At 39.6% G+C, this 22,649-nt stretch overlaps 1 protein-coding gene across 1 annotated transcript in view; it reads left to right on the plus strand.

Moving 5' to 3' along the window:
* The first annotated feature begins 4,805 nt into the window (after window positions 1-4,805).
* Window positions 4,806-22,649, plus strand: part of CDK15 (cyclin dependent kinase 15) — an 81,844-nt gene continuing 64,000 nt past the window's right edge. Inside the window, exons 1-4 of the mRNA XM_004764172.3 lie at window positions 4,806-5,059; window positions 5,793-5,942; window positions 6,159-6,253; window positions 13,575-13,654. Coding sequence (XP_004764229.1) covers window positions 4,931-5,059; window positions 5,793-5,942; window positions 6,159-6,253; window positions 13,575-13,654 — 454 coding nt within the window. The 5' untranslated portion in view covers window positions 4,806-4,930. The remainder of the gene's footprint in view (window positions 5,060-5,792; window positions 5,943-6,158; window positions 6,254-13,574; window positions 13,655-22,649) is intronic.

Genomic DNA, 22,649 nt, shown 5'->3' on the forward strand with positions numbered 1-22,649 from the left:
ATCAAGGTCTTTGTCCTTCCTTATTTGGCTGTTTGCTTTGTTGAGGTTTATTTAACTTCCCTGTCCCCTGTACTTCTTATAATTTGGTTTTAGATCTTAGACACTCGATGAGATTCAGGTTAAATTTTTTTCTTTAGCCAAAACCACATCACAGATGATGCTGTATGCTTCCTGGTACTAATGTCTGAATACCCAAAGTTTAGTAGAGCTAAGACTGGTCTTCGGCCTCGGATGGTGTCAACCTGACCTTTCATTACGAAGTTCCTTATCAGTCTTTCACTAATGATCTTAATCTCCATTGATGATTGCTGCTTAGCTCTACTATTGAATAAGACTGAATTTCCTACTTTTATCATTTCTTCTTCATTTATTAGCTGGAATTCTTCTATAAGAATTTCCCCCTCACTAATTATCTGATAACCCTGGAAAAACAATATGTATATAAAAGACAAAATATACTTGATTTTTCCCATTTATTCATCAATATTCAGAGTCATGAACTGGTACACTAAGAAACCTCCAAGTGGCAACTTGGTTTAGATAAATTCATGGATTTTACGTAGTTCACGTGTTTTAATCCCTTGAAGTTATTATTCTTTTTGATACTCATATTGTTCCATCTTAAACCAAATGGGAGTCCCTTCGAGTTGGCTCCTATATCCTTTTGACATGAACCCCTTTGGCATTCGATGAACTTGGGGCAGCTTTCTCTCTCTTTTTTTAAGTTTTTATTTAAGTTCCAGTTAGTTAACATACAGCGTGATATTAGTTTCAGGTATACAATACAATGATTCAACACTTCCATACATCACTCAGGGCTCATCACAAGGGCACTCCTTAATCCCCATCATGCATTTAACCCAACCCTCTGCCCACCTCTCTTCTGGTGACCATCAGGTTGAGAACATCTTTCTTGATTAACTTCTTAGATTTCATGTTCAAGATATCTAGCCACCATTTCTCCATGGATGCTAGCTTCTTTTTAATGGAAACTGGTATTTAGGGATCACAAATTGATCACTACTCATTACTGTTGGGCCATCGTTGTTTCTAGGTCTTTTGGCTGACAGAGCTTTTTTTTTAGGAAAAAATCAGAAGTCTGTATCGGTATTTCCAAATCAAACTGAAGATAACATGATTTGGGGCTGCCTGCCTAGCTTGGTCAGTAGAGCATGTGACTCTGAATCTTGAGGTTGTGAGTTCAAGCTCCACATTGGATAGAGATTACTTAAAAAGAAAAAAAATCACATGACTTCTACATGATTTGTTTAATATGATAATTATGCCTATTTTTGCTTATGCTGAAAATAGCTCTGATGACATTATCATAATTATTTATTTAATCCTAAAATATGCCAATAAGTTTCAAAGTAATAGCAATAATATTAGTAAAATTACTGACTACAATTTATTCCTTTGTCTCAAAAACACACAAAAGCACTTTGCTTTCTCCACTTCACAATATATTTGATGATCACTGCCTGTCATTATGTAGAGCTCTCTCTTTTTTATAGCTGCATATTACTCCATTGTGTAGATGTTTATTTTTAATATTTCTGACAAACATCACATTATTCCTCATGTTATTGTTTGTTGAATGCTTGTGATACTCTACATATTCCAGAACAGTTATAATTAAACCAGAATTTCTAATAATCTGGCTAAATTTAGATAGAATGCAAATATTGGAAAAGGGTAAATTCTCAACTAAATATAGTACTTCGAATTCCCAGCCAGTGAGAGAGCAAAAAGGACTCCAAAAATGTAGGGCAGAAGAATCGGGTCTGAAATTGTCTACAACCTGTAATTTTACTGCCGGTTAAAAAATGGCTATGATTTGTCTTAACACAGATTCCCCGGAAACAGAGCCTGAAGCAAAAGCTTACATGCTAACACTGAATAATTTTGAGGGTGGGGAGTCATGTGCAATCCCAGGGAATTAGCAGCGAGGGGCAAGGGTAGCAAAGCAGTGAAGGAGGGGATGCAAGTGCAAGGCGCCGTTTCTGATCTGGCCTCACCTCCCAGTAGTCAACTGTTGGCATCATAATGGCGGAAGGCACTCCATGGGATTTCCTCCTTTCTTAATTGTGTTACCTGGCCCTGGCAGGCGGGTGGCTAGGCATGAAGGTCTCTCCTTGTCAGTCACTCTGTGAGTGAGGGCTCTTTGGTGATGGGGGAGGTAGCAGTAACAGTGGTCACACTTCAAGAGAGCGTATGGGATGCCTGCGTAGCTCAACCAGTTAAGCATCTGCTCAGGTCATGATCCCAGAGTTCTGAGATCCAGACCCATGTGTCTCTCCCTCTCTCTCTCTGCCTGCTCCTCCTGCTTGTGCTCTTTCTCTCTCTCTTAAAAAAAAAAAAAAAAAAAAGACAACAGTGTAGTGGGCTTCTCCAGCTGTGAAGCTGACCCGGCTGCTGAGATAGGTTGCCCCAACCTGGAGGGAGGCAGAAACTGGGCCTGATTTACAATTCAAAATGAAACCCACTTGTGATGAGCACTGAATGTTGTAAGTGATGGATCACTAAATCTACGTCAGAAACCAATATTACACTACATGTTAACTCACTGGAATGTAAATAAAAATTTGGAGGAAAAATATGAAATCATCTAAACCTTCTGTCCTTACTCAGAAATATTTGATAACAAAATTTGTTTTGGGCAGAGATCTAGAAAACATCTCAAAAAGGCATCTAATATTTTTCCTTGACTTTAAACAAGACCATAAATTATTTTATTTTTGAAAATTCTGAAGGGGGGACACCTGGGTGGCTCAGTCCATTTAGCATCTGCCTTCAGCTCAGGTCAGGATCCCAGTGTCCTGGGATCGAACCCCACATCGGGCTCCCCGCTTGGTGCGGAGTCTGCTTCTCCCTCTCCTTCTGCCTCTCCCCCAGATTGTGCTCTCTCTATCTCTCTCTCAAAGAAATAAAACAAAAATTTTTTTAAAAATCTTTAAAAAAGAAAAGAAAAGAAAATTCTGTAGCGTATTTCACAACTTCCTTGAGTAGCCCATCTAGTATCTAAAAATAGCATTTTAAGCCTAAACATAATATTTTAAGCCTTAAGCATTAGACTATTCTCTTTAAGCAATTTGAGTCTTAGGTGAATAACCTCCTAGCAAATAAAAATGCTAGCCATTTAAAAAATCTGAAACCTATGATAATTGAGACTAAAAAAGAAAAACTGTCTCAAACTTGGCCTAGGTATGATACAATTCACAATCTCCTTTTAAGCAAAAATCAACATTTCTCATAAAATGCATTATAATCAAATTATGATAAATTCTAATGGAAATAAGTATTCTGGGAAATTAACTTATTTCACTCTCTGTCAATTGCTGGTCAAAAATTTAAGAGCCTTTAAACAAATAGTTTCTTTTTGTATAGTTTAACTCATCACTTTTTTAAAAAATTAAATGTCTCTGGGCGCCGGGTGGCTCAGTTGGTTGAGCGACTGCCTTGGGCTCAGGTCATGATCCCGGACTTCCACAGTCGAGTCCCACATCGGGCTCCCAGCTCCTTGGGGAATCTGCTTCTCCCTCTGACCTTCTCCTCTCTCATGCTTTCTCTCACTCTCTCTCAAATAAATAAATAAAATCTTTTAAAAAATTTAAATGTCTCTAATTTGGGGCGCCTGGGTGGCTCAGTCAGTTAAGCGTCTGCCTTTGGCTCAGGTCATGATCTCAGGTTGTGGGATCGAGCCCCCGTATCAGGTGCCCTGCTCAGTGGGGAGTCTTGCTTCTCCCTCTCCCTCTGCCGCTCCCCCTGTTTGTGCTCTCTCTCTCTCTCTCTCTCTGTCAAATAAGTAAATAAAATCTTAAAAAGAAAAATCTATAATTTAAGTGAATCTTTAAGTTGGCCTGTTTTACCATCTCTTCTCTTGTGGCGATTTTGAAATAAATCTTCAATCATACTCATCATTAAATTCTCTGAAAGGGCTTTTTTTTTTTTTTTTTTTAGCTATTGAGGTTCAGATATCAAACATACATAAATATTGTTGTAGTACTAGACATGATTAAACTTTTTCCCTCAATGATCCTGATTATGTGTGTGTGTGTATTCTACATTCTGTCTCACTCTGGTTAGTACATTATAGTGATGATAATGTTAGGAGTGTATGAGGAAAAAAAATCTCTGCTCAAAGACTACAAAGTAAATCAAGCTAGTTCCTTGACATGTCATGCTATTTAATATGGTAACCATTAATTACATTTATGTGGCAGGAAGGGCCAGGGGAGTGGGAAGAAGAGAGGGAGAGAAGAAGATATTTCATGCAAACTCCTCTCTCCCCACCACTGGGTAACAGCATTGTCTGTAGAGTAAAAACAACACAGGTGCTCACCAGATCATTTTCAAATCAATGAATGAATGACTACCCCTGTGGGACTCTTAGATATTGTACACTATTGCTGGAAGCAAAGAGATGAAGATATCTTCCTATTCTGTGATTCTGTGGTTTCTTTGACTACTTAAAGTTGGCTAGGCTGCAAATTTATTTTAGTCTGAGAAGTAAAATGCTTTCAGTTGAAAGGCAGGGAGAAAATACTCTTTACTTTAGCTCCCAGGAAGTCTAATAAATATCATGATCATTTACATGGCTAAGCAATGTAAATTCATCAATGCTGTGTACAGTAACAGCCCTAACTTGCGCCTGGAAGAAGGACTGGTGCCAAAATTGATTGCAGCCGATATTAGCTGTCCTGTTTCCAGTTGCGCACAGAAGAATGCAGGCGGCCACCTTTCGGATGTATCTTCTTGCCCTGATGGGGAAAAACTGCTGAAGTCATGAGGCTCCTCCACTCAGAGCCCTCATGTGAGTCATATGAAAGCTCCAGCCTTGCTGACCTCTGGCAAAAAGGGAGCGACGGAGGACGGGAGAGGCAGAGGGGAGAGGTTCAAGTGCGGGTTTTCTCCTTGAACCTGGAAGATTATGGGTCAAGAGCTGTGTACAAAGACTCTCCAGCCTGGAGGCAGCTGCCATCGCTGTTGGGAGGGAGGCGATGCGCACGGCTGCCGGAGGACAGCGCCTGTGCCCGAGCCCGCGGAGGCTGCGATCGAGGTATCTGTCTCCCAGGAGCATCTTCCTCTGTTGATAAATGGAGGACTTCAAAGACTCCCTTTCTGAAGCAGGGTCGGATTTTTCTGTGCTGGGTCTAAACCAATAAAAGGAAAATCCTATTAAAGCCACAGAGAATTTATGGCCGTTGTTATCAAATTTGTGGATGTTCTTGTAAACCAACAGGGGAAAACAATCGTGCGCTTCGGGCTGCACAAAACTCAGTTGACTTGAAGTTGAGAAAGTAGTTATTCTCTTGTAATCTCTCAAGTATTAAATTACAGCGCTGAGCCTCAGAAAGCAAGCTGCGGTATTGGTCGGCTATGGATTCAAAATCTTGAGGATTAACTTATGGTTATTAGCAATGACACATGAGAAAAATCATCCCCCCCAAAAAAGATAAATTAAGAGGACATGAGGGGGGAAGAAAGGCTGAGTTAAACAGAGAAAAATTGGAAACCGTCCATCAGAGAGATTTAGGTTAACCCAAGTGTTGAAGACATATTTTTAAGTGAAGAAAGAATGTAGAGTTTCTGCACTTGCTATCATCATGGTCTTTTTTAAGGATCTGGCTTTCAGGAAAAGACTTGCTTTTGGCAGGGGGTGGGGGGAGGTGGTAGGAAGCTTAGAAAACATCTGAAGAGTGACAATCAGACAAATGAAGAAAAAATAGGTTTTGTCAGCCACTGAGTCTTGACTGCATACATTTTATTCCTGTACTTTTCTTTTTCTCCAGCTGACAGACCTAAAAGAAGCATCATGTTCCATGACTTCATTTCACCCCAGGGGACTTCGGGCTGTCCGTGCCCGGAAGTTCAAGAGTAAAAGGCCACGGAGTAACAGTGATTCTTTTCAGGAAGAGGATCTGAGGCAGGGTTTTCAGTGGGTGAGTCAACAGCTGATGCAGATGAAGAATTAATATGTGTTTGTCTAGGGAGGTCGGCCCCCCTCCCCGGGCAGTTACGGAGAGGGTCTTTCCAAGTATACCCTTGCAGTGCTGTCTAATTTCCCCAGGGGGAGGGGGGGGAAGTGAACCTTTAAAAAAAAGTGCTCTTTCTTTCTCTCCCACCTCTCACCCCCCCTCCCCATTCCGCCCAAGCAGAGGAAGAGCCTCCCTTTTGGGGCAGCGTCATCTTACCTGAACTTGGAGAAGCTGGGTGAAGGTTCTTACGCTACAGTTTACAAGGGGATTAGCAGGTGAGTGACTCGTGCTGGGATGGACTCTGCAGATGAGCTCCCGCCCCTCTCCTTGGAAATTATAGAGCTGGGGGGACACAGGGCGGAAGTTGGGGACCCGTGCAAGAGACCATAGTGAACAGGGAGAGACATGTTGACTTAAGGAGACTTGTAAGAAAAACGAACTTCTCTTGCCCTCATTAAAAAATTGGAAAAAATACTTTATCAGCTTCTCCTCTCTTTTACTCAATTCAAAGGAGAGTCTTTCTATTATGGACCCAAGGAACAAGCACTGCTCTTCCCAAGGGCAGTCTCTCAAGGGTTTTCTTATCTCTCCCTAAAGCACCATGACAGAGGTTTGCAATGGCAGCCCTGCGTTGGCTCCTTCCTTCTTGCTTTACCTTCCTAGAGGAAACTGAAGTTGGTGTCTACAAAGTACGATAGATGCAGAAAAGGATTAGTTCTGGGGTTTGTACACTTGCAAAATACACAGAATGGCTGCAGAATAAAAATGATGCTAATCCAGAAGGCACAGGCCCATTTTGGTTAACAAAGTTTGTTAAATATACGTGAAGGATTCATGAACTTCATTGCTTTTTTAGTCAAGGTGGGTAAGTCAGAGGTCTGATTTTTTTTTTTTTTTAATTTATGTTACTCCAGTGGAGAAAAATAAAGACTCAATAATAGTTAAACATTCATCTTAAAAATGTAATATAAATAGTGCAAGACTATTCATTGTTCATTCTAGTAATCAGGTTATTATTTTTACACGTTGAAACAGGATTTTAGGGAAATATCTTTTAAAATGTATTGTTTAATTGAATTCCATAGATTATCTTAGACACTAAGAATATAAAATATTTCTTTCAAGAGACTCGCCTGAGTAATAGGATTAAAAAATACATGAGAAATACTTGTTTAGGGGCCCTTGGGTGGCTCAGTTAGTGAAGCATCTGCCTTTGGTTCAGGTCATGATCTCAGGGTCCTGGGATGGAGCCTCGAATTGGGTTCTCTACTCAGCAGGGGGCCTGCTTCTCCCTCTCCCTGGTGCTCTCCCTCTTTCTCTCTCTCAAACAAATAAATAAAATCTGAAATATATATATGTGCTGCCGAGGCGAGCACTAAAATCTGAAAAATATAGAAATACTTTTTTAAGTGAGAGAGATATGGGTGCAAGTATATTCATGCAGCAAGATTTATCATAGAAACAATTAAACCTGGTCACCTCATTCATGGAGGACAGGCTAAATAATAACCAAGCAGTGAGACAGTGTGCGGCCATCTAAAGTAAGAGGTACATGTACTACTCTGAAAAGTGTCCAATATTCTAAAAGACAAAAGCAAGTTACAGAATAATATATACCCTATACTCTCAATTAGAAAACAAAACAAAACAAAACAAAACCACTCTGATGTACTATGCATGTATAAATTTATCTGCACTTGAGTCCAGAAAAATGCACAAGAGCTTGTGAAATGTAGTTACTTATAGTGGTTGAAACTGTGGTGGAGAAAGAGATTACTCAGACTTTTCCCTTTATTTCTTACCACAAAGGCATTACATTTATCACTTAAAAATAAGTTTTAAAATATCACAGCGATAGATGCCAAATAAATTCAACATCAGTTACTAGTTTGTTTGTTTTTTTAAGATTTTATTTACTTATCTGACAGAGAGAGATCACAAGTAGGCAGAGAGGCAGGCAGAGAGAGAGAGAGGAGGAAGCAGGATCCCCCGCGAGCAGACAGCCTGATGCCGGGCTCGATCCCAGGACCCTGAGATCATGACCTGATCGGAAGGCAGAGGCTTTAAACCACTGAGCCACCCAGGTGCCCCCAGTTACTAGTTACTAGTTTTTAAAACTCTGAGCAAAATAGGAATAGAATGATAATTCCTCATTTTGATATAGAATATAGAATATAGAATATTTCAAATCATCGATCACATACCTTTTTTGTTAAATGCTAAAGACATCCCCATTAAGTTAGAGAGAGGGTGAGACTGCTCATTATCCTTTACTGTTAAAGATTATCATAAGTATTCTATCCAATGCAATGACAGAAAAAAGAAGACTGAATATAATTTTGTAGAATACAGAACTGTCTACTTAAAAAACCCAAGGGAATCACACAAGAAACCAGTAGAAGCAGTAAACAAGAACAGTAAGGTGATCAGTTACCAAATCAAAATACACTTATCAAAATCCATTTTATTTATTAGCAATAACCATTTAATAGAAAATATAGGAAGGGAAGTGACTCTTAAAATATCAATAAAAGGGGCGCCTGGGTGGCTCAGTGGGTTAAGCCTCTGCCTTTGGCTCAGGTCATGGTCTCAGGGTCCTGGGATCAAGCCTCGCATTGGGCTCTCTGCTTGGCAGGGAGCCTGCTTTCCCCTTTCTCTCTGCCTGCCTCTCTGCCTGCTTGTGATCTCTCTCTCTGTCAAATAAATAAAATCTTTAAAAAGTATATCAACAAAAATATCTTTAGTATCAAAAAATAGGCAAAGATCTAGTAAGGGATATTAGGCCTGAGAAAGAGCCAGATAGGCATTCATTCATTCATTCTACATTTATTAAGCACCTACTATGTGCCAGGCACTGTTTCAGCCAACAAATGGTCATTGGAGAACAAAGGAGACCAAATACTCTTATGGAGGGTACATAACAGTCAGGGTAAGATAGGCAATAAACAAGTTAACGAAAGACTGAGTCTGTCAAAGAGTGAAAAGTACTTTGGAAAAAAATAAAACAGTGAAGGGTTAGGGGACCCAGAGTGAGGTGGGAGATGATTATTTTATTTTATGTTTTTAATTATTTATTTGACAGACAGAGATCACAAGTAGGCAGAGAGGCAGGCAGAGAGAGAGGGGGAAGCAGGCTCCCTGCTGAGCAGAGAGCTGGATGTGGGGCTCAATCCCAAGACCCTGAGATCATGACCTGAGCCGAAGACAGAGGCTTTAACCCACTGAGCCACCCAGGTGCCCCAAGGGAGATGATTATTTTAAATAGTAGTATGAGAAGGGAACACTTGAAAACAGACTCTGACAAAGATGAGGCATGAGCCATGTACACGAGCAGTGGGAGAGAGCCTCAGGCAGAGGGAATAGCAAGCAACAAATTCCAGAGGCAGGAATAGGCAGGACATTGGAGAGGGGGGTGGAAAGAGATGAGGGCAAGGAACAGGTGCAATTGTAGTCTCTCAGGTGTATAAAGTCTTATGGATTATTCCAGAGACCATAGTAAGTACAGAATATTTGGGTTAGAAAATTTAATACTACAAAGGTGTCAGTGATTCTTTAATTTCAAGTTTTAATATAAATATGTTGAAAAGCCACGATAATAGTGAAGTATAAGAAAAGTGTAGTATAAGAAAAGACAGATCAAAGAAATAAATACTTCTAAAGTCCAGAACAGTCACAGACCCAGTATCAGTAAGATCTAATATATATATGATCATGGTAACTTATCAAATCATCGGGGGAAAGAAGACAGTCCAATAATGAAGCTGGGATGATCGTTAGTAACTTGGAAAAGGTAAATACACAATATGAATTCCTAGTAAATTAAAGAGATAAATGAAAAAGAAAAGATAAGAACTAGGGGAATAGGTAAAGAAATCTTTGGGCTGGAAAGATCTGTCTACACATCATACTGAAGTCGGAGCCCTTAAGAGAAGAGTAGAAGTGTCCATGGTGCCTCAATTACCCATGTATGTCCTAGGGGGCCCTAGTTCTGAGGTTTCACTGAAACACTTACTATTGTCAAATCTTTGCTGGGAAACCTAAAAAAAAATAAAAAATGTGATTCTTTATTACAAGTGCTCTCAGCATCTTTAAAATGTTCATGTATACCATGACTGTCTAAGAAAGATTAAGAAAAATTTTAAAGTATAAAGCATTTTCTAAACATGTTTGACCAAAAAATTGGTTTGGAGGGGGATGGGAAGAATGTCACAGAGGTAAGCTCTGAGTAAAACATTTTGGAAAATACTGAACTTCACAAAAGTTAAAGCTCAAAATTTTATTGACGTGTGAAAGCAGACAAAATAAACTGGTGAAAAGTATATGCAAAAAATATCAATAAAAAAATAGGCAAATAGGCAAATCACGAAAGAATAGAGAAGACCAATAAACTTAAGAAAACTCAGGTCCACGATTAGTTAAAGAAATAGAAATTAAAAGGTGATAACCCTTTTCAGGCAAATTAAATAGACATTAAAAAATGAAGATAGATGTATGACCCCCCAAAAAACAAACCCCATATTAATGGGGATATGTCAAATGGACACAGGAGCCAACTGAAAGGGCTCCCAAAAGATAAAGCTGGAAAAATTTGAGCAACAAAATAAACTAATATTGGATTATAACCCAGGGTATAAAATAAATATCTATGAGTCTACACTGCTGTGAATAAATGACTCAGTAAATTAATAAATGGGAGAGAAGAGAAAATGTCCTGTGCAGAAGAATTTCAAATAATTTATGTAAATAACTGAAGTCAAGTGTGGGTAAGTCATAGCGACATTCTTCCAAAAGTACACTGTGGATAGGGAGTGGGGGAAGAATAACCAGTGAAGAAACCTGACAGACACTACCTCACTGATTAAGGTCACTGTCAAAAGCCATGAATTCTGATGAAGGTATGTACCCTTAACCATCCTCATGATAGTTTCCTGTGTCTGTCTCAAATTCTGACATGGTAATATGATGTGATGAAAATGGCACCTAACCTTCTCAGAATCCAATCTAATCATAAGAAAAACATCAGAAATATCCCAGTAGAGAGGTAGCCTCCAAAGTTCTTTACCAGTACTCCTCAAGAACGGTCAAGGTCATCAAAAACAAGGAAAGTCTGGGAATACGTCACAGCCAAGAGGCGCCTAAAGAGACATGACAACTATATGTAATGTGGCATCTTAGATGGGATCCTGAAACAGAGAAAGGACATTAGGTAAAAACTAAAGAAATCCTGATGGTCATACTGCAATATACAAATGTATCAAAACAACACATTGTACACCGTGGACCTCCAAATGCTGTCTGTTGATTATATCTTAACTTCCAAAAAGACTAAGATAAATTAATTGATTTCATAAATGTATACATATTTATTGTGACATCTATTTTAAGAGATAAAAAGAAAACATTTTGAAATCAAGTTGGAAAACCATAACAAACTTATAACTGCTGTAGAAAAGAAAAAAAGGAATATGTAGCAGCAAATTCATTAAAAAACAATTTTTTTGAGATTTTATTTTTGTTTATATGACAGAAAGAGAGATCACAAGTAGGCAGGGAGGCAGGCAGAGAGAGAAGGGGAAGCAGGCTCCTCGCTAAGCAGAGAGCCCAATGTGGGGCTCGATCCCAGGACCCTGAGATCATGACCTGAGCCGAAGGCAGAGGCCCAACCCACTGAACCACCCAGGCACCCCACAAATTCATTTTTAAAACTTAAAAATCCTCCACAATCCATCACTGTAGTACGGCAATTGCATAGGCACAAATTATTTAAAGTCATAAACATGGTATGCTTGCTATTTTGTATTCTATTGATCATTTAATCATGAATATTTTCTCTTTATACCTGTCTCTGGACTTAAGCTATTGTCATGAATTCAAAGTATTCTATCCTGTTGATGTACCACACATTTTTATGTTATTCTAATGTTGGATATTTCAGCTACTTTGTTCTATTATAACACAGTTGAGAATATCTTACATGCATTTGGAAATTTAAAAATCATTATTAAATAAGATTATTGGGAAAAATCCTTGAGTCTGGTACTTTTATGACTTTTCCTGTGTTACTATCATGTTGCACTACCCCCAAATTTTACCAATGTACAACGCAACCCACAATAAGAAATACAATTTTACTGCAAAAAACTAAAGAATTCTTAATAAACTATAAGCTTTAGTTAATAATACTGTATCCATATTGGCTCATTAATTATAACAAATGTATCATACTAATATATTAACAATAGGGTAAATTGGATGAGGGATATATGAGAGCTCTCCATGTGATCATCTCAATTTTTCTGTAAATCTAAAACTGCTCTAAAAAATGAAAAGACACAGGAAAATAAAATGCCTGCCCAGTGTTGGCAAGAAAGTGCTGGAATGGCCACTCACATAACCAGTCAGCATTGTAATCACTCTGTGGCATAGTTTGGGAACATGTGTTCAGAACAATAAAAACATACACGCAGCATACTCTGACTTAGCAATTCCAACTCTACCCTAAGGAAAGAATAGGGGCTGTGTGAAAAGATTGAGCTACAAACATGACTGTGACTGTATTTTTATAATGGCCCAAAGAAACAATTTAAAAGCATTTGGAAGCAGCTAAGCATAAACATACTGTAGTAGTATATTTATATGATGAAATATTATCTCATTACATAGCACACTTGACAAGAATGAATAAAAGAAAAATTAGATGGAGGAAAAGCAGGTTACTAATAATATGATGTGAATCCCACTGTATTAAAAGTCATATATTTAGGGGCGCCTGGGTGGCTCGGTCGGTTGGGCGTCGGCCTTCGGCTCAGGTCATGATCCCAGGGTCTTGGATTCCAGCCCCACGTCGGGCTCTCGGCTCAGCTGGGAGTCTGCTTCTCCCTCTCCTTCTGTGCTCTCTCAGAAAAAACCCACAAAAAACAAAACAAAACAAAACAAAAAACAAATAAAATCTTTAAGAAAAACAACGTAATGATGAGTAAGAGGAGAAAGGAAGAGAGAGAGAGAGGAGAGAGCGAGCTACTGGTGGGGCTGGCAGATCAGGAGATGGTTGTAAGAATTTGGCTTTCCTTCAGAGTGAAAAGTAGAGATAACCATGGGTTTTGAGCAGAAAAGTGGTTTGTTCTGACTTTTCCTTAAAAAGGATGCCCTGGGCTCCTCTATTGAGAGTAGACAGTAGAGGTAGAGACATACAAGTAGGGAAACTGTTAGGAAGTCACTAGAACAATTTAGATGGAAAATAAGGGTGGCTTAAAGTGCACAAAGAGAAATGAAATGAACAAGATACATGGAAATACTATGAGGAGGGATTTGGTGGGGGAGAGGGGCCAGGGTTCTGTGCTTTTCTGTATTTGCCAAAGTTTCTATAATGAGCCTCTACCACTTTGGTAAAAAGAAAAAAAAATATTTTGGTATACTTACATATGGCTTTTTAAAACTGTTTATTTTGAGAACATTGTGGATGCACATGCTGGAATGTATTTGGAAGGAAAGGTACTTTTGTTACGCTGTCCTTAGTACACACTGTTGCTTCGAACTGCTATGAACCATCTCAACAAATGTGTGCCCTTCCCCCCTCATCCCACCCAACTCTTCTAGGATAAATGGACAACTAGTGGCTCTAAAAGTCATCAGTATGAATGAGGAGGAAGGAGTCCCGTTTACAGCTATTCGGGAAGGTAAGAACCAAGAGATCTGTTTTACAAGTCCTCAATTTGGTTAAAAAAAAAAAAGCCCACTGAGCCTATCCATTCAGCATCTGGCTTTTGATATTTCTAGAAGTAATATTATAATTGCAACTGTATTCTTCCTAATTGTTTTTGGAATATATTTATACTCTCATTTTATTATTTACTCTCGAAGAAATTAAAATTCAAAATGATTAGATTAGTTGCCCAAGACTATGAACTCAATGTGTATTCACTAAATACCCTCTACATGTTGGGTCCCATGCTAAAGTGCCCAGGCAATGTCTATGTAACCCTGACAAGTCCATGTAGAAGAGAAAAAATAAGACAAGCACACAAATTCTCATTAAGTGATGATTAACCTGGAAATAATAAGTTGTTTAGATAGCATTTGAGAAACTCTTAGGGAACGCATGAATTTTTATTGTTGTCTCTATATGTTCTCTGTACCCTGGGCAGTACAGCAAGTAGGTGAGGCATCTGGTATCAGATGGACTTGGGTTTGAATCCTAAATCTACCAGTTACTATGGTGTGAATGTGGATAGATTGATTAGTTGACCTGTTTCAGACCCCATTTATTGCAGAAAGAGGATAATAGTACCTCTTTTATTGAGTTGTAAGGAGAACATGCATCTGAAAGCCCTTATCACGTTTTCAGAGTTCCACAAATAGCGACTATTGCTATTCCATTCTTGTTCCTTTCCTTTAGGGATGTCTTGTTCACTATCAGGATAACTGATAATTTATAATATAAAAATCAAGAAGTGAGCACCTGGGTGGCTCAGTCTGTTAAGCATCTGACTCTTGTTTTCGGCTCGGGTCTTTTAATCTCAGGGTTGTTTGTTCAAGCCCCATGTTTAAAAAATAAAAATCAAGAAGACAATATAGTGAAAATAAATAATTAAGATACAATTTATTAATCTTTTACATGAGCCATTTAAAATAAAATGATGAGGGGTGCCTGGGTGGCTCAGTGGGTTGAAGCCTCTGCCTTCGGCTCAGGTCATGATCCCAGAGTCCTGGGATCGAGCCCACATCTGGCTCTCTGCTCAGTGGGGAGCCTGCTTCCCCTTCTCTCTCTGCCTGCCTCTCTGCTTACTTGTGATCTCTCTCTGTCAAATAAATAAATGAAATCTTAAAAATAAATAAATAAATAAATAAATAAATAAAATGCTGATAGGATTGCTATCCATTTTAGAAAAAAAAAAAAATCAAACCATCAAAGCCGGAAATGGCTCTTCCCTTTCATTTTCTCCTCTTTTAACTACTTTATCTTCCCCTCTTTTTGGATCACACACTATTTGCACAACATATTGCTGGGCCTTGTGAAGGATGAGAAGAAAAAGCCCCGATCTTTGTGTCATTTTCAGTTTTAACAGAGCAGATGATTCAAGTTACAAGTGTTGTAATGGAGGTTAAAAAAAAGAGGTAAACAGGGACGCCTGGGTGGCTCAGTTGGTTAAGCAGCTGCCTTCGGCTCAGGTCATGATCCCGGCGTCCTGGGATCGAGTCCCACATCGGGCTCCTTGCTCCGCAGGGAGCCTGCTTCTCCCTCTGACTCTGCCTTCCACTCTGTCTGCCTGTGCTTGCTCTCGCTCGCTCTCTCTCTGACAAATAAATAAATAAAATCTTTAAAAAAAGAAAAAAAAAAAAAAAAAAAAAAAAGAGGTAAACAAAGATGAGAACCAGCGAGTCTCGGTGTGGCTAATGGAGTCAGATTCTGAACTGAACAAGGAAGGATGGGTTATGCAAACAGGCATGGAAAAAGCAATTTAGAAAATGAGTTTATAACCGAATTTGATGCCATTTTCAAAAGTCTTTTAGAGCCCCTGGGAAATATATCATCTTGAATTCGAGTAGAGGGACCAAATGGCTGTCAGGTTAGACAGAAATTCATCCTGGTAGGATCAGGGGCATTCTGGAGGAAAGCAAGATTTTAAGTGTTTAATGTAATAGAAGCTGCATTTACTAATGTACTTATTAGGGGTCCCCATGAAAGTAGGATCAGATTTAGAAAGAGATGTGTGGCTAGGTTGAATGGTATTTCTGAACATAATAGAAATCCCCAGGTCACCAATATAATAGGAGAGCCTCTGGCCCAGCTTCCCTGCATTTTCATGGTGTTGCCTTTGTGTGTTCAGGCTTGCCTATTACTTCGGGCCTGCCTCGCTCAGATTGTACCCACAGCCAAGTTTTTCAGGTTGACATTTGACTCAGCAATGAAAATTTTTTGCCAGTTTTGCTAACAGATGGCTCTCAGCGTGGTTCAGAAAAGCTGGATCTGTATTGTTCTGCATGGTAGATGTTTCTTTTATCACAGATTTACGGAGGAGTTGCCTCTCCCTCGCAGGTGTTTGCAATTACATTTAGTGTTTAACTGTGGACTTCCTGTGTTTGTTTTACGGACTTACCTTACTGAACACTTTGCTTGTAAAATATGAAAAACCGCAAGAGGATTTTTGACACTTTGGAGGCTGTTAGGCATCCATTTCCCAACAATGAGTGTTTCTTTTTCCATCACAGAAAAAGCTGGGAGCCCTTATTGGAGAAGCCCTCTCCCCTCCAGAAGAGAGGAGGCCTCGTTTGTAAACTTTGGCACTGTCCCATTTTTCCTGTAAGAACTTTAAGGATGTGAGACCAGGGAGACAGGAGGTTAAATGAGAAGGGCTGGAAGGCAAAGTAAGAACAGCTGGAGTTCATTAGTTAAAATCCAGGGTCACTAGCTAAAAAGGCAACCGAAAGCCACATGCAGAAAAACTGAACAAGTAATGCAGATTTTTTTTTTTTTTTTTTTTTTTTTTTTTTTTTAAGAAAAGCCTTGAAGCAGGAATTACTTTTCCTGAACAGTTTGGCTGCTCTGATGGGATATCAGCCAAAGATTTACTGAGTAAGATTTTAATACATGGATGGTCTCTCTCTAAGTAGGATACATACGGTGGTTCATTAATCTGGTCATTTGGAGAACTATTTGATCTTAACATGCAATATGATGAAATTAGCAAAAGTATGAGCAACACTAAGGGGAATATATCTTAATACACGTGCCAGATTCTTTTCATGTGTTGCCTCTTTCACTCCTTTTAATAACCTCTGGACATAGATGCTACTATTATTCCAATGGATAGCCACAATTCAAACCAAATCTCTCCAATTCAAAAATCTGTCCACTCCCTATGAATAGTCTACAGATAATCTACAAATATTTATTGAGCACCTACTATGGCTAGGCACTCTATGTCTGCTAGATACACTAAGACACGTTTCTTGCCCTCATTCTTTTGCTAATTAAAAAGACTAACTGCCTTCATAACAACCTGAAAAAAATCTTCTATAATTGGCTCTAGGACTATATTTTCATTGTTTATTTTTACAATTAGGGAAAAAAAAATATTTTCATTTGAACAGGTGGATATTTGAAGCTTTTAGGTGAAAATACATTCCCTCATTTTCCAAAACTGTGTATCATTACCTTATCTTAATAATGTGCGTTATTTTAAATATCTTTCAAAAAATTGGAAACTTTTGGTTCAAAGCCAGAACTTTCAGGCCCTTAGCAGCATTTATTTAAGAAGTAATCATATAACTAAATTTTTTTGAAGACTAGGCATTTGGCATAATCTTTTCTCTCCCACCCCCCCCATTGTCTTTTTTTTTTTTAATACTTACATCAACTCTAGGAGGTAAATCATGTTATTTTTGCTGTGCAGATGAAGGAATGAGCCTCAGAGAGGTTGGGTAACTTGTCTGAGGCCTCAGAACCAGTAAGCAGAATAGTTAGGTATTAGAATCCATTCTGTTCTCATCCTACTTTATTAGGATAAATCTAGAAATCTATAACTCAAGCACTGCTCTTTTAGCAAAAGTAAAAATAACAGTAAAAATCTGTTTTTATGATACACTTTGTATAAATGGTGAACAAAATGCAGAAGAAATATTTTAAAGAAAATAATGTAGGTTTGTCAATTCCGACTCTGCCATGTACTTTATAGCCCCAGTAATTGCAGTGTTTAAATTAGAAACAGTCTTAGCTGAGGATCTTTTAAGATCATTCTCTATTAGAAAACATTACAAAGTAATTATTCCCAGTCCATATATGAGAAAACTGAGCCAAAAATAGACCTAGAAATCTCCCCAAGGTCATACCATGAGGTAGAGGATACGATAAGAACGCTGACTTGCCTGTTACTACAAATAGACTGCGGGAGGCCTGGTTGACTAGAAGTCCTCCATCGAATGCAGTCAGATCACATCACAGACATAGCACATTTTCGTATGCATCATTGTATTTTTATAAAACAAACCAATGTCAGGATGACGATATGGGATCTGATGACAATTGTATAGAAATCAGATAACTACTTATCCCCCATTTATCCTAACATTTAACATTATCTAGATTTCTTTTCTTGGAATGAATAACTTGACTCATTTGCTTGATTTGTGACACCCAGGCCAGAAGAAATGTAACATCAGGAACAACACACTCTTTTTAATTCAAGGCCCAGTGGAGGTTGGGGGTGGAAGTTGCCACCATTTTTAACTGCTACATAAACTCAATTACAACAGTTTGGTCTTCAGTCATTTACAAGCACTGGTTGAGTACCACATGCCAGGTCTATGCTAGCTGCTAGAGATACAAAGACAGGGACAGGGTCCAGACTTTCAAAAGCGTATAGCCAGCCCAGCCATTCACTACGTGCAGCTGTGCCATAGGCCTTCCAGAACCATCCTTGCTCTTTCTTGTCCTCCTCATCCTTTACATAAACTAAAACAGAACACAGTAGAGTAACATTCAAACATCATGACCCATCGCACTTGGAAAGCATCCAGTTTTCCTAAAACTTCACTAAGCCACAAACCCCAGTGAAATGTAACAAAACCCAAAAATGAAATATTCCCAGATCATTGCAAGATGAAAATAATTTTTAAAAATTATTAAGTAACTAACATATTGGAGAAGCAAATTAAATGCCATTTCATGTTCAACCAGTGGATCCTTCTACATTGGGACATTTAAGAAAAAGAAAGAAATACTTTGCATTTTTAAAATGAGCTGAATAATGTTCTGTTGTGAGCTGAGCTTTGGGATTAAGTTGGTTTCTTCAGATTTTTCTCTTTGGCTTTCTGAGTGTTCTTATTCCAAGTTATTATATGCAGAATTCCTACAACAGTGCCTGGCATGTGGTAAATGCCTGATGAGTTTTGCCACTCCCATCATCACCGCCATTATCACCAAAGTATTTTGGAAGCACTCAAAGACATTCCATTGTGATCCCACTTGTCTGGAGCTTTGGAGACTCCCCAGTTTATCTGTGCATCTTTTCTTTGAAGAAAAGCAAAAATAGGTATACTTAGAACATGTGAATTATAAAGACAATAATCTTACAGGAAGCAGAATGTTTTGATTTTAGGGTCTTTCCCCTTCTCAGTTGGCTTTTGTATCCTTCAGCTTGTTAGTCTGCAGAACACACTATAGCCTAGTGTTTATGAGGCAGCCTTGAAATGAGAAGAAAGACCTTTCCGTCTTGGCATCGAGACCCACACATCTGAGGTTGAAAGCATTTGAGATCCCTTTGGTAGATGGACCTGGTGATAAACCATTACCATGAGATAAATGCTTTAAACACCATCTACTCTTTCATGTAAATTTCCCATTATTACTCACCCCAAGTCACGGTTTCCATGTAAGTATTTTGGTAGTTATGGAGTGTTCAAAAAGCACTCATAGCCTTGGCCATAACACTCACAACGTTTATAACATAATGAGGAAGACAACGAAAAGAAAGCGTCTCTCAGAGAAACATCCTATGCCAACCAGTTATAGGTATAGAAATGATATTAGGTGATTAGGGACACTAAAAAATTCTGTGACATATAAAATTCTACATAGTGACATAAAATTCTACATCCCTAGAGACATAGTGACATATAAAATTCTACATCCCTAGAGATATAGCAATAAGCAAAAAAGGCAGAAATCTCTGCTTCCAGTGGAGTTTATGTTCTTAAGGGTGGAGATAAAATATTAACAAATAAATATATATGATGTTAGAGGTAATAAGTGGTAAGTGCTACAGGGAAGAATAAAAACAGGGCCCAGGGACAGAGAATCATTAGCGTAGGTCAGGGGTGGGGGAGCTTCTATTTCATTGAGAAGGGTCATGGAAGCCCGGACTTCACATGTGTGTGGTTTGAACAGAGACCTGAAGGAAGCGAGGGAGAAAACATGCAGGGAATGAGATAAGAGGGCTATGGGCAGAGACAAAGACAAGTGCACGACTCGGGGAGGAGTTGTGTTTGGAAGTGTCCAAGGAAGAGCTACGGGGCCCTCGTGCTAGAGCCAAGTGAGCAAGGAATGGAGTGTGAGTTGATGAGGGCAGAAGGAGGTAATGTGGACCGGACAGGCCACTGTGAGTCCTTTGGATCTTACTCTGAGTGAGATGAGAGACCACTGGACGGTTTGGAAGCAAGAGAGACCTCCAGCTGAGGAGACCCCAGTGGCTGGCTGCTCTGTGCCCAACAGACCAAAGGAAGGGGGGGAGGATGCAGGGAGAGAAACCAGCTAGAAGGGATGGGCGCTAATTCTGGCAAGATAGGATGACGGCTTGGCCCCGCTGGTAGCAGAGAAATGGCAAGGAAGGAAGGATTCTGGACATGTTTTGAATGTATTGCCAACAGATTTGTTGAATTGGACTAAGCGTGAGAAAAAGAGTTGAGAGAAGTTTAAAAAGTTTTCTGCAAAGAAATTGTGAATTGAAGATAAGACTAATAATATAAATATAAGTGCACAATAGAGGAATGGTAAAACTGACACTTTGACCCCCATAAAATAGAGATTACCAAGAAAACGATGTAAAATATTTATACCCACTGTTAGCAGAGAGCCTCATCCTAAGGAGATGTTGTTCCTTGAGCTTTTTGGCAAACGATAGTACGAAGCTAACATGGTTAAGAAAACATGCCACCAGGATTTTAAAAATAAGCATCACAAGGGACGCCTGAGTGGCTCAGTCCGTTAAGGGTCTGACTCAGTTTTGGCTCCCATCATGATCTCAGGGTGGTGAGATGGAGCCCCACTTCTGGCTATGTGATCAGCGGCGGGGGCGTCTGCTTGAGGTTCTCTCTCTCTCTCCCTCTTCTTCTGTCCCTACCCCCCCCCAACTCTCTCTCAAATGCATAAATAAATCTTTAAAAGAAAAAACCTAGGTGTTATGAGTTTTAGTAATATAAAATTTAAGTGAGAATAAAATTATATTGGGGTGGCTGGGTGGCTCAGTAGGTTAAAGCCTCTGCCTTCAGCTCAGGTCATGATCCCAGGGTCCTGGGATCGAGCCCCACATTGGGCTCTCTGCTCAGCAGGGAACCTGCTCCCCCCATCGCCTGCCTCTCTGTCTACTTGTGATCTCTGTCAAATAAATAAATAAAATCTTTTTAAAAAAAGGAATAAAATTATTTTAAAAATAAAACATCTTAATAATATTCTTAGCAATTATAGCTTTACCATATCCTTTAAAATCTAGTTTGGGTGTGTGCTTTGTAATGCATGCTGTGTGTGTGTGTCTGTGTGTCTTTGTACAGGGAGAGAAAATGAACGTAATTCATAAATAAAAATATACACAAAACAGCATTCTCAACTGATGGTCAGACGTCATTGTTATAAATATGTAAGGTGCTGAAAACTCTAGCAGGAACAAAGCATAAACAAAATGTAAAGATATTAATCTGGGAGTGGGGGGTTAGTGCAGTTCAAGGTTGAAGGGGAGGGAAAGAAGCTGATGGCTGGGGTCTTCATTCTAATTTGCAACCGTGTGAGGCTTTCCATTTTTCAAGGGTTCCTCGCATAATATCTGATCCATCCTCTCGTTAACCCCGTGAAGTCAAGTCAGAAAAGGCATCATCTCCTTTTCAGAAGGAGAGAATGGAGACGGGTTGAGATACTCTCCCGAGCTCACTTGGATAGAAAGTGGCAGGACCAGAATTCACGTTAGGGCCTCTGGCTCCACAGTCCGTTCTCTGTGAAGACAATTAATAAATATATTTGACAAATTAAGTGCTTACTCTTGGCTGAGGATGGTACTAGGTGATGCAGCGGCATCCAGAAGAGAGGGAAAGTCATTCGCTCTATTCCCACGCAGCCTGCAGTCTGGGGCCAGGGACATTAAACAGATGCCTGTGAAGCCTTTGACTACATTTACCAAGCAACGTATTTGTAAAAGTGGAATAATAAATTTAGCTCATAAGGATTCAGGGGGCAAAACGTAAAGTTAGAGTATTAGTCATCAAAGTAGTGTGAGCCGGTATGATAGGGCTCCTTTGATGATTCGCGGCTCCCGGCTCAAACTGATGGTAAGCAAAGAAGGAATTCACTGGCTGATAGTTCTGGTAACTCTGGGCTGGCAGGGCGAGGATGACGTCCCCAGGAATCCATGCCTCTCCGTCCTCAGTTTTTCTCTTAGGTTCAGTCCCAGACAGGCTTTCACCAGCTGTTGGTAATGTGGCCAGAGCAGCCCCTGGTGAAATCCTACAAGCTCAACCTTCCTTTCACAATGGCAAAGAAAGCTCCTCTTTCTGGATGGCCCCCACAAAATACGGTCTTGGGCCTAGTCTCTGAACGAGATCGCTGCGGTGACACACTCAGTCTGGGGTTTGCGGGGTCAGCCGCACCAGGATAGGTGTGGACTGAGCGAGTAGAGGGTTGGTTCCCCGCAGGAAAGCGGAGGTGTCCCCACTAGAAAGGAAAATGGCTCTCAGGAGGGCAAAACAACAGAGGATCCTTACACCAGGGTAAGATTCCTGAAAGAAGTCATTTGTTCCAAAGTTCGAAGGTAGTACTTGAGTTTGGTTTTGATTTTATGAACTTCTGGCAAAGAGCTGGTATAGGTGACTCATGACACCAAGTCTGCCGGACAGAACCCAGATTGGAGGGCTTCTACTTCACTTTCCCTTTCCGCTAAGTCTTAAAGACGCTGTTTACTCGTGCAGAGA

Source organism: Mustela putorius, unplaced genomic scaffold, assembly GCF_011764305.1.
Source record: "Mustela putorius furo isolate JIRA1106 unplaced genomic scaffold, ASM1176430v1.1 tig00000275_pilon_pilon_pilon, whole genome shotgun sequence".
NCBI lineage: Eukaryota > Metazoa > Chordata > Mammalia > Carnivora > Mustelidae > Mustela > Mustela putorius.